The sequence below is a fragment of the Protopterus annectens genome, chromosome 4.part1 (assembly GCF_019279795.1).
Source record: "Protopterus annectens isolate FY-2018-M chromosome 4.part1, PAN1.0, whole genome shotgun sequence".
Lineage (NCBI taxonomy): Eukaryota > Metazoa > Chordata > Ceratodontiformes > Protopteridae > Protopterus > Protopterus annectens.
This window is the reverse complement of record NC_056734.1, coordinates 693,692,782-693,713,846: the sequence shown is the minus strand read 5'-3', so window position 1 is coordinate 693,713,846 and position 21,065 is coordinate 693,692,782. Positions and strand designations below refer to the sequence as shown.

At 39.7% G+C, this 21,065-nt stretch overlaps 1 protein-coding gene across 1 annotated transcript in view; it reads left to right on the top strand.

Moving 5' to 3' along the window:
* Nucleotides 1–14,442, top strand: part of IQCJ (IQ motif containing J) — a 195,640-nt gene extending 181,198 nt beyond the window's left edge. Inside the window, exon 4 of the mRNA XM_044070824.1 lies at nucleotides 14,271–14,442. Within this exon, the coding sequence (XP_043926759.1) occupies nucleotides 14,271–14,442 (172 nt within the window). The remainder of the gene's footprint in view (nucleotides 1–14,270) is intronic.
* The last annotated feature ends 6,623 nt before the right edge of the window (nucleotides 14,443–21,065 follow it).

Sequence of the window (21,065 nt, the reverse complement as noted above, 5' to 3'; positions counted from 1 at the left end):
AAGCATTTAATACTTGCACAGCAATGTTGTGTCCATGTACACATTGTGTTCCAGCGTGAGACCAGTCATTGAACAACACACATGCATCAAACACATGTATAATGTTATTAACAAGGACTCTCTACACTCGCACTGCATGCTGTTGAGCAACACACATCTTGCATGCTGACACGTGTGATAGAGCTCTTTGGCTTGTGATACTGTATTTCACCATCAACCACTAATGGGTATGCTCTGGATTGCTGTTGGTGTGTGTGTGTGTGTGTGTGTGTGTGTGTGTGTGTGTGTGTGTGTGTGTGTGTGTGTGTACTTTAGTGAGTATTGTATTTGTGTTCAAGTGTGCATGTGTTCATGTGTGCATGCGTGCATGCATTCATGTGTTAGTGTGTGCATGTGTGCATGTGTGCATGCATGCATGTGTGCATGTGTGCATGCGTGCATGTGTTCATGTGTGCATGTGTGCATGTGTTCATGTGTGCATGTGTGCGTGTGTGCATGTGTTCATGTGTGCATGTGTGCATGTGTGCATGTGTTCATGTGTGCATGTGTGCATGTGTGCTAACATCATGTACAGATTGTAAAGTGTGTTTCCTGTCTCCCTCTCACAGGTGCTGAGGTTGTGTTGGTTGAGTGCAGCAGGGAACCTGAAGACACTGCCACAAATAGTGGAGATGATGAAACATGTTGTGGCACAGGCAGGTTTGACAGGATCTGTCATTGTTCTGCCAATCGACAGTACACAGCTTTCCACACCATCTATGCGCACATTCATACTGCCAATACATCCCTCATCACCGATGGCCTTAGCTGAGAGACAGCATACAGAAGGCATTGACCAGGATAGTGTGGTAACATGCAACCCCTCACAGCAGCCATACCCAGATTCCTGAAATGGTACCACATAGGCGGATGTCCAGGGGTTCTCATGGGAGCACTGCTGGTCGTAATGCCCCTGGCAGACATGCCCCCACAGGTCTTACAACCTCAGATATGTTCTGGGCTGTAATGCAGGCACAGGCACGCATGGAACGGTACACCAGACAGGGACTGAGGGAGCAGAGGGCCCATAACACCGCTATCAATGACAGTATCCGTGACCTTGCGGGTGCAGTGCGTTACTACACCGAGGTCATTGATAGACATTGGGGGGAGACATTAGATGTTCTCCGCAATGTAATGTCCATGTGCCAGGACAGTGCAGGACGGCCGATACGTTGATGTGGATGTATGCCAGCAACATCATTGGCTGGCAGTCGTCGCGGACGACACACAAGTCACAGCCGCTCCGCAGTGTCAGTGCCAGCCCCAGCAATGTTGGAGCAGGGCTGTCAATAGACCATCATAGAAGACCATGTGCACGTGGCTCTGGCCAGTCCCAGCAGGGACATGCATCCAGTCGACATCCCTCTGCCTCTGATGATAGTACCCAGTCTGGCTTAGTACCCAATACTGTCTGTTGCACCAGTGTCAGGCACAGGTACTGTGTCCATGGCCAGAGACAGTGATCAGTACAGCCTGGCAGGTACAGACTGTGGCTGTCGCACAACCTCCCATATATGGCAGCCACATGGTGGAACTGTGTGCATGCAGACACACACACATAATCCAAACACCTAGGGCTAACACACACACACACATTACATCAACATTGACCCATGCTGTACTGTTGTCCCTCACACACACACACACACACACACACACACACACACACACACACACACACACACACACACACACATACATGTCAATTGGATGGGTCAATGTCGGGCTTTGGCAGACCAACAACACACCCTGTGCATATGATGAAACTGTGCCACCTCCTGCCATCTGTAACATTGATGCAGGAGCAGGCTAACATGGTGCTGATGCACAGGGTGACTTTCTAATAGTGTAGCAATGTTAGCATGTTGTCAACAGTACAGTGTAATGATATCCCTGTAGGTATATCTGAGCAGGAATGATGCATTAAAGCTATGATTATCAATGTAGTATTGTTTACAACAGTGTTAATTCCAAGAATGTATTGTTCACCCATGTGCCACTTGGCTGATGTGTGTAGTTTTGTCATCATGTGTTGGTGAGTGGACAGTACGTGTGTGATGTGTGCAGTACAGATTTGCATGTGTACATTTGTGAACATGGTAGAGGTGCACTGTCTGCATGTATGTGCATAGTGGACACATGGGAAGGGTGACATACCCTATATTACACAGTGTCAAGACTTCATTGCTTCTATTGGTGGCCAGTATGCATTTTAATACACAAATATTTTAACTTGATTACACATGTTTGTATGACATGGTTTGACACTATGCTGTGGGTGATACTGTTACTATCTGTCATTGGTTTGCATTCTGATAGTGTACACAACCTCAACAGCCTGACTATAACCAATTGTTAGATGATGTCTTGACAACTGACACACAGATGTAGGTAACTCAGTAGCATTTGGATCCGTCCGGTACTATACTATACCAGTAACCAGTGGTATTGACCACCACCCATTCCTGGGACCACTCCTCTTTGGCATATAGCCCTCTTAGGTACAAGCAAACACACTAGGGATATGTCTGTCCACATCTGGAAATGCATACAGTGGCTAACAATGCATTCTCCGGATGAGACACTTATATTCCACAAGGGTATCATACAGACAGATACCTGTTGTCCAACCCATGCTGTAAAGCTGTAAGACAAATATAGCATAGTCATCCACATGTATTAAATATTGCATCCCGACAGTACCACATAGGTAGTAGCCCCAAACATGTAGAACGGGTACAGATGTGTACATACGACTAAGTGTTATGTCATCTGTCCTTTGGTATTCACATTTCCATAGGTATTCTGAAGTCCCCCGGTGTATCACATAACCAATAAGGGGTCTGTATGCATATTCACAAAGTTGTTGTACACCTATAATGAATGTCCATTATTGACGGACTTTGTTGTGTTTGAACATGTCTGAAATATACCCAAGGCATGAACCCTCACTCATACTATTCTATAGAAACTGTCATGGGTGTGTGTGACACAGATGACCTAGGCCACAGATCTGGCCTTGTCACAAACATACATATGTGACCGAAGGTCTGAGAAGCAGCAGCACAATCTGTCATAGGTAACAGATATATTCATGTAGAAAGCAGGCTTTACACCTATGAACTAATTGAGGTCACATGTACATATATGTATTTGCCACACAGATACCTGAAGTGTGCGATGCACATACTGTTGTTATACTGATATGTCATACAACAGTAAAAGCTAAACACACAACACATTAACCAACAGTATCACACACACACACACACACACACACACACACACACACACACACACACACACACACACACACACACAGCAATTGCAGAATTCAAATCCCTACCTAGCTATGTTATGATACTAGAGAGCCACGCATTAACACGACGTGCTATATGCTTTACTGAGAGCCTTTATTTCCACTGCTATATTTGTAGGATGCTGACATCATCAGACTTGCCAACGAGGAATACGACACTTTTAAGGTGTTTTCCTAGTCTCCAAAAAGGGCAATACTCTCACAGAAAACCATACATATCAACCCCACACACACACTCAGCAATTGCAGGATTCAAACCCCTACCTAACAATGTTATGATATTAGAGAGATCTGCATTAACACGATGCGCTATATGCTTTACTGGGAGATTTCATTTCCACTGCTATATTTGTAGGATGCTGACATCATCAGACTTGCCAAATAGGAATACGACACTTTTAAGGTGTTTTCCTAGTCTCAAAAAAGGGCAATACTCTCAAAGGAAATCACACAGAAACATGCACACACCCCACACACACACTCAGCAATTGCATTATTCAAACCCCTACCTAACTATGCTATGATACTAGAGAGATACGCATTAACACGACACGCTATGTGGTTTACTTGGAGTTTTCTTTTCCACTGCTATATTTGTAGGATGCTGACATCAACAGACTTGCCAAACAAGAATGGAACACTTTTAAGGTGTTTTCCTAGTCTCCAAAAAGGGCAATACTCTCAAGGGAAATCACAGAGAAACATACACACCCCCACACACACTCAGCAATTGCAGGCTTCAAACCCCTGCTTAACTATGTTATGATACTAGAAAGATATGCATTCACGCGACGCGCTATATGGTTTACTGGGAGTTTTCATTTCCACTGCTATATTTGTAGGATGCTGACATCAACAGACTTGCCAAACAGGAATGGAACACTTTTAAGGTGTTTTCCTAATCTCCAAAAATGGCAATACTCTCAAGGGAAATCACAGAGAAACATACACACCCCCACACACGCACTCAGCAATTGTAGGATTCAAACCCCTTCTTAACTATGTTATGATACTAGAGAGATACGCATTAACACGACGCGCTCTACGGTTTATTGGGCGTTTTTATTTCCACTGCTATATTTGTAGGATGCTGACATCATCAGACTTGCCAAACAGGAATGTAACACTTTTAAGGTGTTTGCCTAGTCTCCAAAAAGGGCAATACTCTCACAGGAAATCTCACAGAAACATACATCCCCCACACACACACTCACCAATTGCAGTAGTCAAACCCTTACCTAACTATGTTATGATACTAGAGAGATACGCATTAACACGACATGCTATATGCTTTACTGGGTGTTTTCATTTCCACTGCTACATTTGTAGGATGCTGACATCATCAAACCTGCCAAACAGGAATATAACACTTTTAAGGTGTTTGCCTAGTCTCAAAAAAGGGCAATACTCTCAAAAAGGAAATCACACAGACACATACCCCCACACCCCCACACACCCACACACGCACACTCTCAGCAATTGCAGGATTCATACCCCTACCTAACTATGTTATGATAGTGGAGAAATACACATTAACATGACGCGCTATATGCTTTACTGGGATTGTTCATTTCCACTGCTATATTTGTGGGATGCTGACATCATCAGACTAGACATGGCACTGTGTGTGCACTTACTTTTATGCAATCCCAGGACTGAGACATGGGGGACAGCAGGTGTTACCAGCTTGAACAGGACTCCGCAATTCTTACCTTGTGTGATCTATCTGTGGCACAGTTGCTAATCCATCCAATGACAATACATATTTATGCACAGGTTATTTATTTTGTGGATACGACATGTGTCTGGGATGTTGGAAAAGGCCTATTCAAAGTGTATGTGGGACATGTGTAGCTCATTTCATTGATGTATATCCTGGGTGGCTGCCTCGCAAACAGTCTAGCAAGTTTGGGAAACATGATCTGCCCATGAACAGTCCAAAGTTGGTAGGATTGTGTGTTTGTAGGCTTCCAATAGCTCTGTTTCTGACTTCAATGATGATGGACTCCATGGTCTTGCACATCAGACTTCATTGGCTTATAAGACTATAGTTCCCATGGTCTGTTGTGCACCAACACTTGTGTAGTGTGCCATATATTGCTGTAACCCATTCAACAGTTTCATATCCTGTAGAGAGGGTGAGGCTCAACAGACTGTTCAGGTGCAGGGTCTGTTCTGCAGTTCACTTATGATACATATAGGGGCACAATGTAATCCAACTGATGCCATGTTTTCAGCTTTGGAAGGAGCTGGTTACCCATCCTACATGTGATATCTCCTGGTATGATGAGTGGGCCTTTTGTCAGTGGGAGGTGGGTATGTATGTATGTATGGGCCTGTCTGACAGGATGTTGGCATTGTCAGTCATTTACAGTTGGCCCTGACTCAGGACATATATGAGTGTACATTGCTATTCATGACATAGCTGAAGGAAGTGTCATGGTTCTGTATGGACTCCTTCGCAGATAATCTTTCCATGACCTGGATTGGATATTGTTTGGAGTGCACATTGTTTACTGATGATACTGATTTCGGGATTTTTTTTTCTTTGCTTTTCAACTTTCTATGACCAACCTAAGTATCTGTAGTACATATTTGATTATGTCAGGGTTCCAATATATTATGTATGTATCTGTTGTCATATCACTGTGTGTACAAGTCAGGATTGGTGAATTGTGAGAGGTTCCTGGGTTAACACATGCAACTGCCTGATATGTGTGGCCCACTGCTGTACTCAGACATGGCCTAAGTTTGTGAGCATGCCCAGTTTGGACTTTAGTATGTTGTTGGCTGACATTTGCCTCATTTATTCAAGTGTGTGAGCATGCCCAGTGTGAACTTTCAGTATGTTGCTGTGTGAAGTCCACTACATTTGTTGACGTGTGTGACCACACCCAATATTAACATTTGTAATATATGTGTGTTGTAAATCGAGTTGTATTTTTATTGCAGGGCTCACCTTTGTGTCATAACTCTACAGGGATTATGCTGTGCCTGTGGTGTTTCCAGGAGACACTTTGCATAGACTTATCAACATTTCTTCATACAAGCTGACCAGTGAAATACTGGCATGGTTTAATGGGTCAGTACTGTGACTATAGTGCACAGTATTCTGGGTTCGAGGACTGTGCCTGCTTCATATTTTCATACTGGGCAGAACAGACTGCTTAAGGAACAGTAAAGCAAATATGACCACGTTTGCCTGCTTTTGCTCAACTATGCCCAACTTTGACCAAACCTGCACAACATTGCTCAACGTTAACCAACATTGATGAACGCTGCCCAATATTGCTCAACATTGCCCAAAATTGCGCTACTTAGTGTGTGCAAGTTTGTTTACATATACTAAATAGTGGTTAAAGCTGTTTAGCACTGATTTATATTGCTTAAAACATGGCAATCATGCCTCAGGTGGTGCTGCAGGACTGCCTATGTCAGATGCACATATTACACTCCCTATACATGTTTGATAACAGGCAGTGTCAAGTTGGGCATCCATTTTACTATATGTGTGAGTCAGAGAGAGGTATAATTTTCAGGGTTCCTACTGAGCCAGTGTATATGCTATGTGTTGCCTCTTTGTCAAGGCCAAAGCATACTGGGCATGCCTCCTTCTGCCTACTGGGGCAGGCTCAGGTTGTTCCTCCTCTGAGTCATGCTCTGCCTGTGATGGGCTTGGCAGTGGTGGGGGGCTGTTTGGCCCGGCCCTATGCTGGTCCTGCTGCAGCTGTTTTCACAGGATCATATTATGTAGCATAGCACATACCATGACTATTGGGTACATGCAGTTGATGAGTACTGCAAGGCTCCACCAGATGTGTCCAGGCACCGGAACTGTGACTTGAGCAGCCCAAACACATGCTCAATTACATTTCGTGTTTGTGCGTGTGCCTCATTATGGCGTTCCTGTTCAGGTGTGTGTGCATTTCTGATGGGTGTCATCAGCCACGGCTCCAGTGCATATCCAGCATCCCCCACTAGGTGACCATGAGGGATTTCCCCATTGGCAAATGTCTGGTACAGCTGTGTCAGATGCCAGATATGGGAATCATGGTAGCTTCCAGGGCAGCCAGCACACACATTCATTATTATGCCCTGGGCATCACACACAACTTGGCAGTTGATGGAGGGGAAACCCTTGCGGTTAAAGTAGACCCTATCCCGCTCACCAGCTGGTGCTTTCATGCATATGTGCGTGCAGTCTATTGCACCCACTACCTCAGGGTATTCCGATATTTGCTGGAAAAGACGCATATTGCTGGCCAATACCTCATGGGAATTGGGGAACTATACATGATCACCGACATGTGCTGACATGGCATTCAGGAACTGGTGCAGTACCCTGGATGATGATGCCTGTGAAATCCCCATCATATCACCAGTTGGTCTCTGGAAGGTACCTGTTGCTAGTATTCTTAGGCCAACACATACATTGGTTTCCACTGGAATAGGTTCCCCTCTGTTGGTTCTGTGTGTGAGGCGTGGCCTGCACAGCTCAACAATTTGCTGCAGGAGGTCCCTGTCCACTCTATAGTGCTCCACTATCTCCAGCTCATGTAGCCCCTGGTAGGTTACCCTGGGCCTGTACACTCTTCTCCATCTCCTCACTGTGGGTTGCTCAGCAGCATTCACATTGTCACCACCCTCAGCATGTTGCATATGTCACCTTATAACAACAATGGCAGCCCCTAACATTTCTTTGTCTCAATAAAGCTTTTTTAGTTTTCACTTCTATTAGCTTACTGCAGTGTTGCAGTGTCTCTGAGAAAAACATAGTGGAAAGTTGTTTGCAGAGTTTTAAGTGCTGGGCTGGGCTGGGCTAGTGTACTGCCTGTGTAATTGGCTGATTCTGATTGTTTTCACCTGCTAGCTCTGCTACTTCTCCTTGGTTAACTTCCTACTATTTGTTGTGCTTCCTTTTCCCTTTCTGTTTTCACAGGGGGCAGCGCCGCGCAAACAAGTGCAAACATGCGCACACCAGCTCACATGTGCACACACATGCTTACACGGCCAACACTTGCTGACTCCGGCTTAGACACTCGCACACAGACGCACACACACACACACACACACACACACAGTCTTACTTGGTTTTACAGGTGCTCACACGCACGCATACATGTTGCAGGCACTTCTAAAAGAAACTTTAGTGTTGTCCACGGCATACACCTTCAATTTCTTGCCTTTAGCTAGGATACCTGTTGACATGCCTCTTCCAGTGATGGGTAACTGACAGCAAACACATGCCACTCTGCTCCAATGAGCTTACATTCTTTCTTACATACTCCCCTCATGATGTCACCTATCTTCTACTCTGATACTCCACTTATCCTACTCTTACACTCCACGGACTTTGCTCATATGCCATGTGAAATTGGGATTCACTATCCTTACCCTCATTTGCATAGGATTGCCTACTAATGCTTGGTTATATCTCTTAGACTGAGCTTCCCCCCTTAGCAACCTCTACTCAGTAGCCATGTTGTCTTCAGCCTGCCATTCACTTGCATGGCAGATGTATATTTATAATAAAATGCCTATTTTTGGCTTTTATTTATTTTTTGGGGGGTTTTTACAGCGCAGCACTTTTGCGCAACGCTGCGCTATGCTTAAACTTTGGAGACTGAGGTAAAAAAATATATTAATTTTTATTTTGCAATGGGTAGGATTGCCAATGGCTGTATATTTGGCCATTGGCATGCTTCCTCAACTGGATGCATCCTTTATTTGGAGCTGTCACGGCTCCGTTTTGCTATTTGCAGAACGGTACTCAGTTGACAACCGAGTACATTTCTGCAAATAACACTACTCTTACTCGGACACGTTAGGGTTTCCTGGATTGCCAATTTACCTCATTTGCATAACTTTCAGCAGTAAATGAGGTAATTTGCATAACCTAGCCCTGTCCGTGTAAGAGGAGTTTTAGGAGCTCTCTTGCACTCCCCTGCCGGCTGTTCCTGGATCACTCGGCAGACATGTTGGCTGCATGGAGTCTTACTCTACTCTTATTCTCCATACAAGCCTTCGTGAATCTGGCCCACTATCTTTCTAGAAGATCTGTTAGGTTGTCTTTATGTTTCATGCATTTTAAAATATAACATTGTCAAGATTGTTTGCATTTTGATACAAAGATGAACCATTTCCTCTCCCCCCAGCCTTAATGCATAATTGATATCAAGGAGTCATGATAACTTCTTTTAGAAATGGACATAGTGTTTCACCAAGCTGGTCATCTTTCAAAAGTTTATGATCAACAATTTTAGCCTGTTTTATATTGAATGTGGGCAAGTTTCTGGTAGGACTTAGAGATGATGTTTTAATAAGTATTTTTTGAATAGTGAAAAATAAACCTGCTTATTTAAAAGACCATCATCTGGTTCACAGAGGATCATTATGGACCAAATATATAGTATAGAGCCAAATATTTTTATCACTATGGAGGTTTGTATATAATTCAGGAACAGAACTGAACATTTCCACTTCCATAGCACGAGCCACTGTATACAGAGGCATGATGATGATGGCCTCATTCAGCTATCTATAGTTCAACAGTGACATGTCTGTGTGCAATACCCCATAATGCAAAGACTTAGAAAAGGAATTCCAGTATATGCCAATGGCGACCCTCAGTCAGGGGGAGACCCTACTTATTGTCCTGCTTAGCATGTATCACCATTATAGTCTCATGCCATTTATGTTCAGTACCATGAGGTAAACTGTCTCTTGTGTTGACAGTTACCTTCTGTACCATGAAAGACATATAAACTAAATGCCACATGCTATCAGATACCCTACAGTGGAACATCTCATGTGGCTCTGGCCGCTGCTTATGACATATTTGTTCTAAAATGCAGAGGGCAAAATATGGCCTGTATACTGAAACAAATTATAGAGAGAGACAGATTTGGAGAACACCAGTAGAATAGACAGTTTCAGTGTCAGTCAGTATCAGTCCATCTTCCTAGCATCACATCTTCAATATTTCAGAAAAAAAAAAACATGACAAATTGCTCACCAACCATGTAAGGTTTTACCCATTCCAGTGTTGGTGCTAAGAACACTGTTTGCCAAGCTAGCAGTTTGAGGTAAACCCCAGGGCACATTCATAGGGATATGAGACATAACATAATGATAATGCAGATGGCTGGGTGCATGTTTCACCTCTGATTTCTCATTAACTCTTTAACTTCTCTTTAACTGTCCCTAGAGCAATAACAGGTGTCATGTCACCAGAAACACTATTGGCAGGATTGACAACAGTGGTGCTGCCTTTCACAGGAAAACTAGGATGGATGACGCATAATTATAGGTTCACACATAGCTTCATGGCAAGTACTAGGATAGCTTCCCTTATGGGTCATTTTAAGCCTAGCCAATCTTGCTTCTGGTGCTTGAATTAACCTATCCCATTTGGTGTTAGACTGGCCTTACAAATCTCAGTGTCAATAATTATGTATTACCCCTATTGAGAATAACTGGGATCATACCATAGATAATTTGAGGGGACCCATGCCTGGGATAAAGCATTTTTGAGCTGTATCAGTCCATTACCCCACAGTTCAGTATTCACTAAGGCTAGGGTGTCTCTCTCCACCACAAATGTAAGTGCCAAAATTAAGTGTCCCAGAAAGCCAAAAGATAAACTGCAGTTAAAAAAAGGACAATGAAAAGAATTATACAAAAGGGGTTTGCCTTGCACTCTGATCCAGCTCTAGTCCTGATATTTTCATATACTTAATCGATATCTCATAGTAGAGAAATATGTAGTGCTACAGCCTTGGAGTTAATATACATTCACGCATTTTTTTTCTTTTTCTGCTGTGCTAAGGATCACAGTTATAGACAAAAGACTTTCATGAAGCACCCTCCTGCAAGCCCACTTGCAAAAAAAACCCAACAAAGACAAATTCAAGTAACTTTTGCATTATGTTCTTTCAAATTAATGTTGGTTCTATTTTGCAATAAAATATAAATAAAAACATCAATGGTGGGGACGATACACAGGGAAAAACAGACAGTGAAAGCAAGTCCTTTTACTGAGAGACTATAAGGTGCAGGTTACGTGTTAGTTCTGCTGGAGCAGAATAGATAAACCAATAATGCCAAACAATGTGTCGTCACCCCCTTTGGGAAAAACCTGGTTCCCATGAATTACCACATCGGTGGTAGTCCACTAAACACAGAAGGCATTATAAGAGATCTGGAAACACAGGTTGACAGCAATCTCTCTTTTGACCACCACATTGCCACTGCGGTCAGAAAGTCCTTCTATGTGGCATATCTCATTACTAAGGGTTTTGCATCCAGGAAGAAAGAGGTCATTGTCTCCCTCTACTCTTCCCTCATTAGACCAATCATCGAGTACAATGCCCCATTTGGCATTTACCTCACTAGACACCTGCAACAACTGGAGAGGCCAGAAAAGCACCTCACAAAGAGGATCCTAGGCCTTAAACACTTGTCCTATATGGACATACTCAAAAAACTCCAACTATTCTCTGTCTCATATTGCCTACTTAGAGGTGATCTCTGCTTGACTTACAAAGCCATGTCTGACCCAGCTCTGTTAGAAATGCTACATCTAAAGAAATCCCAATCCCTCCACAACACACGCTCCAGATACCTCATCCTCACTGCCACAATCAACAGAACAAGCTGGAGGGACAGGTTCATAACCCAGAGACTGCCCATGCTATGGAATAGACTTCCCATACATGTCAAACAGAGCACCTCACTGACCCTCTTCAAGGGAAATCTTGATGAGTGGTTGGGAAATAGAAAATTCACCCCGGGGATCACAATGCCAGGATAATGCTATGGGCTAGGCTTGCAAAGGTTCCAGGGCCATTAGCCTAGTACACATCTATGAAGCTATATGTAACTGATAATGCAAGCCTAAATTTCAGTTTTAAAAGCAGATTAGTTAAGGCAGCACTATGAAAATCTGTCATGTCACTATTTGCATACATGTTTTAGCCATGTCAGTTGACTTTACATGCTTGATTTTAAGTTTGTGTATGCATAGGATTAAACACAGTAAAGCAGTCCTACACTTCATCCTACAAATACCATACCAAATGTCCATGCAAGGTGTATACAGTGTATAGCAAAATACGTCCTCATATCTGCAGTTCCTGTACTGCTCAGTGGGACAACATGTGCACAGCAGTATGGGATGCAGATCATAGCCAGAAGGTCCGTCTCATGGTCATTCATTGTTTCAGGAAAAGACAAATGCTGCTTATCATTATGCACTGCTGCTGCCACTCAGTAATTCATATATATAAGCAGAGAGCTGAAATATTAGGTTTTGTTACAGGCCACAGGGATGAAGGGCTACCTGTACATTCAACATCTGTTTGGGTATTTAGCCTATATAGTGTATGAATATTTTATATGTGTGTGCAGAGAGGTTAAATTTGGGCTATCTGTGTGGAATTGCCAGGTTGTTTTGCCTGTCTAGTATGGAGTGGGGATATTCAGAACTGGGCACAAATATTTAATTATGTTTGGTACATCATTTGTGAATGTAGCCATGAATAATTATTGCTACTTTTGCACACATATATCACCTCCTAGAGGTTGCTCAGTCCACAGTGCAGTGTCCAGCCATTGTCCATGCATAATAGCCCTGTGCAGTGAGCATGAAGTTTCTGAATCCGACCCTCATTTTTTATTGAAAGCAAGAGTTCTAAATAAATAACTTCCAATCATCATTTCAGACATCCGAATGCTATTAGAAATTCACGTCCAGTGAATTTCACTTAAAATAAAGAACTGCTATCAAATGTTCATCCAGTGCTGAAGCATCTCTAGTGATTACCACTTTATTCTGCTTAGAAGAGTATTTTGATTTTGCATTTACAATGTGTTTTACAGTTGATAGGATAACTAAAAATGCAAAGACTTTTATTGAATTCTTGTATACGGAATGCTGAGATAAGAAGGGTTGCGCTTGGCCATTGAACTGTTATAGTAATGTGTGGAAAGTGCAAAATCTAATGTTCCCATTTCATTCAGTCAGAATGCTACCCTTAGTTTAAGCCTTTATCCTGGGCTGTTGAGTTATAACTAGCTGCACCCACTGTGAGTAACTGCAGGGGTGCACTGAAATTTCCCGAGTTTTAGTTACAGCTAATTTGCCCTGGATTTTGAAGTAGGAATCATTGTAGCCTGAAGTATTTACAGCATGACCAGTTCCACATACTGTTTGTCAGATGTAAGAAAGAGCCATGAGTATCTTAACGTCAAATTCTGAGTGCTGTTTGGGACCTATAATTATGAGGCATGAATACTTGACAGTATTCCACTGAGAAGAAGGTGACCATAGAAAGAATGGTGAGAAATGACTGTGCCAACATAACATTAGTTGCTGACGGCAAAAACTGTGGCTGTTTGTTAAAGCTCAGCAGTCATCATTAAATAACACTATTGTCAGAATGCAGTTGTGATAATTTTGTTCATTTAGCACGCTACCCCCTAAACCAGTGTTAACATATAGTTGTATGGTATTCTTTTAGTGGGGGATTTATGCATCTTATTTTCACTATTGTCCCCACTGCAGTATTATTAATGTTTTTTGTACTGCTGGTATGGAATGGATGAATCTGTTTCAGATTTAAAGATTTCCTTTATTTTGTAATTATTTTCATTTAGGAACTATCAGATTGCATAATGTATTCTTCAGTGGGTTGAAAAAGCTAGCAAAGATAGTTGCTTATTCTTGAGGAGTCAGTAATAAATCATGTCAGCTAAATATAAATACATTTACTGATACAGTATGTGTTTTCTGAATTAGGTTCTGTCATGTATAATTTACAAATCTATTGATAATTATCTGAGAAATATGTTGAAACACCAACTCCTCTGATGTCATATTCTTAATTATACCTATTTTAATTATAACTAGTATTCAGCGAGCTTGGCGTGTGTATCTTCAGCACCAAGATTCTCTTCAGAATGGCTGTTTGGACAAACGCAGCCCATCTCCTCCCACTCTGTCCTCAGAGAAGATGAGTATGTCCATTAGCATGAACACCCTGTCTGATGGGAGCACACCTGTAAGTATGTTTTCTGATTAAGCTGTGTTGTCTCCTGCTGTAAAATGCAGACATTGTTTTCTTGACTCACTGACAGTAAACTAGGCTAGAGCAGAACAGTATGTGAACAATGAAGTATGTAAAACAGAACATCAAAATGGCAGCAGTAATATCAGATAAATGAAGCATATCATAAGTAAAACAAATATGCCAAATGGTTTCTTGTTATTACCATGTAGACTGCTGGTGTTAAAAATGATATAATATTTTAGCCATTACATTATAAAGTTGCAATTCCTTCATGTTTCTTGAGAATCTGTTATACTGAAAAAAATATATTGGCATGAGAGATTTAAAAATATGTGTATCCACTAGCAGACAATAGTATGCATACATAAATACAGTAAAGTATTTTAAATTAATATTTGGTTCCATGTAGTTTAATGACACAAGAGATGATGGTTTAATGTTTGTGTGGCTAAAGGACTTCAAAAAAAGCAGAAGAAGATATACATTTTCAATGGTATTAGTTGACCGCTTTGAAAAAAAATTCTTGCTTGCTCTGTTGCATTTCTTCTGCATGTTATACTGTGTTGTAAAAGCATTACAATGTAGTCTGGGTTGCAGCACTGACTGTGTATTTTGCCTTGTGATGGATTCTGTAGAACAGTAAGTCATTGTTCAATGTCTCAGTACAGTTTTTGAAAGTAATGAATGTTTTGTCTCTCTGTAAACTTATCTCTTTCTGTTTAAATACTGCCTGAAAAGCTGTAATAGTTCATTGCAAACTACTGTGATCCATAATGCAGGACAGTACTGTTTTTTTCAAATAAGTAAATAAAATGTATTCATCTTACTTGGATTATTAGAGGAATTGTTGGATAAGCAGATTCTAGTAAGAATGCTAATACAAAAACATGTAATGAGACGGCTATAGTTTCATATGTTTAGCTATGAAAAAAATAGCACTCTAAGCCTTTATTTTAATTATATGTTTTATTGCAGGGACAACATGTCTTCATAATAAATTTATAAAATCAACTGATAAAACAAGTTTGCTAGAAGTAATAATGCAGGAAATATCCCATATAGTAGCAGTCTTTATTTAGAACTTCATGAGTATACTGCCTATCTCTCTGAAATGCTGCAAAGTGAAGGCAAGTGTTGCACTGTTGTTCTTTTCTAAAACAACATGTCTGGTTTTAATTTTGAGGATGTGGTAGTTGAAATGGTAAAGGAGTGTGGATAATTGAGTATACCATGATTGAATATGTTATATGTCTGCTGATTACAGGTTATAAGAAATAATGAAAGGCAATTTAGTATATCGTCTCAAAACAAAATACATACTTTGTGTCTAATTTATGAGTAGTTTGTTTCTGTGAATGTTTCTGGGCTTCAGAGACTTGATATTTTGCAACAATACAATAAATTGTAACATGGTTGGCATATTCTCTGTCCTGTTGCTCAAAGTGCATAAACGAATATTGTGTTTTTATCGGCACAAACGTCATCAGCTTTACCTTGTAAGACTGCATATTTATGTATCTGTTTTTCAAAGGAAAAGTACCATATGCATTTATGACAGATTACTGGTGCAGGAGAACTAACTGCTGGTCTGTGAAAAGTACAAAAGTTGTGTCCTGGTAAATGTTTCCGGAATATTCCGTGTTTGTACCTCTGAGTTCATTCAGGAGACTTTTATTATAAAAATTGGTGCTCTCTTTCTGAAAGGAGGTGTCACTCATACTGGTTTTGGTGATGACCAGCAGGAAAGGATGATTATCAGAGCAGTAATTCAAATGATTGTTTGCAATGTAGCCATCACAAGCATGTAGAAAGTGTTAGATAACATTGATTCAAAACACATTTCCTTTGCTTACCCACTTGTGTTTTTATTTTTCCGCAATTTGTTTTCCATGATTCTCTTCCTAAGTGGTGTTTTTGCTTTCCATGCAAGTTCAAGGTAAAAATGAAAGGTATTATTTGAATAGCAGTTTGACGGAATGCTCTGTTGAGGTAAATCTGGCTATTATTATATAGAAAGGTAAATGAATGGTCATCCTTCTTCACATCTTTGGTACAAGGACATAGATAAGGAAACTCCAAAGTAAAACGGAGTAATTGTGAAATACTGGTAGTTTAGAAAAAGATGGTTAAGTTGCTGTTGTTGTACAATAATCAAAATTAATGTTTTTGAAAACATCTCTTCTGATTCAAGAGAGTTGTTGAAAATATTTGTTGACATTTCTTCTTAGTAATTGTTTTGGCACTTAAATTATAAAGTTTTTTTGCTAACATAATCATATTAAATTGTGTTTATTCATCTATACTCTGATGTGCCTTAGACATTTTTTTCTGAATCACTGTCATTGTGCTGAAAGTGCCTGCACCAGCAAATTAAATCGGTAAAGAGGGATACGGCAGCTTTAAAAGTGGTGTTGTTTCAGAAAGGGAAAATGTGTCGGCATTTTTCAAACATGTATGCACAAACCTAACAAAATTTGTCTCAGGTTTGCTTGTATTCTGATGTAGAGGTAGATAAACAGATATAAAATGGTTTTAGGTGATTTTTTCAGCATAGATTTTACAATTTGTAAGTGTTGCTTCATCATAAATTTTATGAAACAAATTTTATCAGAAACATATTTCATAAGCAATGCCTTTTCAAATAAAAGCATCATAAAATACATATGAAACAGACCATGTATTTTTAACTCACATGTGGACTGCCTCACTTCTATCATTTATTTATACAACAAAATACTGAATCAACTTTACTATAGGACATGCAATATCTGATGGGCTAAAATAGCTTGTTGCCCATCCTTTTATGCATTCTATCCCTTTCTAGTGCCCAGAAAAAAAATAAATGTATAAATATCAGAGATATAGGACATAAAAGGATAAAAAGCTAAGAATAGTAACTTAAAGAAGTATTCACGCACAAAGGCAGCATTTTTTGGATTTTTTTTATGTGCACTAAATGATTATTTATAACTTTCATCAAGTTTTTATATTGTTTTTTCCAGAAGACTGCATCTTCTTAAAAGGCACAGGCCTATACAAATTCTTTCTCACTTTTGATCTCTCTTTGTCTCTCAATATCTCAAACACAGAAACATGCGCGCATGTGCACACACACACACACACACACACACACACACACACACACACACACACACACACACAGACACACGATGCGAGTGCACACTTACTGTATTTGGATTTAAAGCAGTTCTAATGCTGAATCATGAATATGTTTTTCCCAGCACCAGAATACTTTATCAACTTGCAGGTGCCAGCTGCAAGAATATTTGGCAGCTACAGGTTGGGATGGTGCAGGCAAATTCTGAGGCATTGACACTTTCCATCATTCTATTTTGGGGGGGTACTATGATTTAGTAATGTATCTGTTGCCCAAAAACAGGTAAGTCAATGTATATTTATTTGTCAAAATTTTATCCCGATTACAGTACTCATATAGTTATTGTATCTTAACTTGAGACACAGTTCAAATAATCTCATTTTAAATTACAAAGGACTTTGAACTATGGACAAAGAAAAGGACTGATTTTAAAAAGATGTATACACTGACCAGCTGCCTCTGAATTCCATGCCGCTTTTATAAATTTGATGGGCTGAAGTTACTCATTTCTTATAAACTGTTATTTTTATATTAATTCTGAGGATCTTTAAAATAAAATGAAGGTCTGCCAAACTTTTTAATTTCATTTCTGCCTTCTGATTTTAATGGACTCATCTAGACATTTGTATGCATGGACTTTATAACTATATGATTGAATGTGTTTTTAAAGGTCTTCTTGGGCACTTGTGACTCATGTATGGGTTAATACATGACATATTCTTAACACATGACTGAGGTCAGTGATTATTTATGGAGTTTATTTTTTGTTATAACAGGTTCTGATGAAGTCCCCTGATTAAATGTTTGTGGATCAAAGCGTTTAACTTTTTATTTCAATAGATTTGGAACAACTATATATTGTTTGGGAAAATTGAAGTCTCTACCAATTGTGAAGTTTTTGTTGGCATTTTTTTGTTCGGCTTCATTCTGAGGACCTATGAAATCATTTTTAATTGTTTCAGTGTATATTAATACCTGTGTGAATGCAGCGTACACTGTCACTAGCCAAATGCTTAGAGATAGTAATAAAATGGCTCCAGTTTTAGTTGACTCTGAGATAGAACAGTATCTTTTTAATTAATCAGCACTGACATTAGCTAAATGGCAGCAAATCCTTGCAGTATTAAAGTATGCCAGTGGCATTCCAGTTTTGATTCCCTTACTTTGTTGTTGTTCATTTTTATTAATTCTTGGCTGTCTTAGTAAAAACAGAAATCAAACCTCTGTACACCTTTTCCTGCATTATTTCTTGAGTGCATTTTGGAAGATACCTAAAACCTTACATCTTCTAATGTGAGTCTCTGAAAGAATTTATAAGACATATAAATTCTTATTTTGTGACATACTTTTTCATATCCATACCAATATTTGCTGACTGATTAACAATATTTAGATCAGAAGTTTTTCCTGGAAAATTTCCTGAGCTTGTATTACAGGGCAATAAACGTTACACTTTATACAGCTAAAGATGAACAATAATAACATAATGAAAAGCTAAAAAGCCATACTTTAATATTCTGGCAGTTTGTCTGTTTAATATAACTCATTTACCTTTGAGCATTTAAAAATAAAGATAGTTATGATGACATTTTTCACTTTACTGGTTAGGCTTTCTTCCCGATATGTCTCAAAACAGATTATACTGTTTATACTGTGTTAAGCTGCTGTTAGTTAGAAGATTAAAAAGGTGGACTGCAGTGTTAAATGCAACGAGCAATGCACAATGATACAGTCATTGCTCGACAATGTATTGTGCATGATAAAATGGTATGTGGTACATATGGTATGTGGTACATATGGTATGTGGTACATATGGTATTGTATTAGGTTGCAAAAAATAAAAGTATAACTATAGCACCCATCTCACTCATAGGTTCATAGGTTCATAGATTAGTATTAGGCTAACTGTCTTTGTTGGCCATTCTAAGCCTAGCCAAGTACCCTATGTGAGAATCAAACCCCTCTTTCTTGTCTCTCTATGATAAGAACTGTCTTTGATTGTCTTACCGATTTCTTCTCTTTCATCGATCTCAAGGAATTATCTATTGACTTACAAGATATTGTTTCTTTTTATACATACTGCATTTGTCAACAATACTTTTAGTCAATAGATACTTTCTAATGTATGTGTTATGGTTTATGTTCTGAGTTTGATAATTATGACTTTTCCTTCTTTTTCTTCCTTTCCCACCTTTGTAAATTTGTCCTTCTTATGCCCATCATGCTGACCATTATGTTTGTCTCCTGCCTAGACCATTAGATTCATTTCTTCCATTAAGGACTGAAAGAGCCTATTGGCCAATTCATTCTCCTGTTGAACAACAGTCCGGCATTTGGAGTGATGCCAAGGAAATGCCAAACCTCCCCAACTCCCACTGCTGCTGTGACAATTTTGTATGTGGTTTTGCTGGTGTGACACAAGCTTGTTTCTGCACATAATAGCCCAAGCTACCTTGCTATATGCTGCAATGCGCAAGCATGGTTGTCAGGGTCCATCACCTGTTATCCCTAGAATTCTTTCCCTCATTGCAGATGAGACAGCATTAACAGCTGTATTCCCACTTCCTTAAGCCAGTACCTCCAGTACCCGAGCTGTTATTGAATCTCAAGTCATTAGGGGCCTAGTCATGGTTTTATCCCTATAAGCCACTGAGTTGACCTCCACATTGTTATTTTAATTATAAACCAGGGCAAATATTCCTTATTATTTTTTTTACTCATATTATATGCCTCTTGCTAGTTTATCTTCTTGACTGAAAGGACTCATTTCCTACACTTTGTTTTTTCTCCCTTTCCTAATAGCCTTTCTGTAAACTATGTTACTTATTTAAAATCTCTTTCTGTGTAAGGGCATTAAAACTGAAGAAATATTCCTGTTGTGGCCTCAGAAGAGATAAGAGAAGTGATGGTAATATGCTTTAGGGACTCATTTCAAATCATTAGGTTAAATCCTTAACAGCAATGTGACGTGATATTATATCACAATGCCTCATTTCATCATTATATCATTATGTTTATATATATATATATATATATATATATATATATATATATATATATATATATGTATATATATTAAATTAGCGTAATGATAGAATGGGTCAATCAAGCTAGTTTGCTCTTTACATTATACATACCTTCCCCATACCCTTTTTATACCTCTGCCCTGCCCTCTTGAATGCCTGCATGGGTTCCATCTTTAGCATCCATGTTGTACATCAATTCCTAGATGTATAACCCAGTCTGTGGAAGAGTACTTTCATATAGCCAGTGAATAGTTAGTCCCTACAACCTGCTGTCTATGCTCCTTATCTTAGGATCTTTTGTTAAAAATCACTGCAACATCTTACTGGTTTTAGCAGAAACTTTTAACTTTGTATTATCATTAAATTCTGCTAAGTCAATCACTTCTGGATCTTTCTCTTGTTCTATGGATATCAATTTGACCCTGTTTAATTGACAATCTTGTGATGGGGTTGTGCTTAGATGTAAAATCATTCATATGTTTGCAATAAAT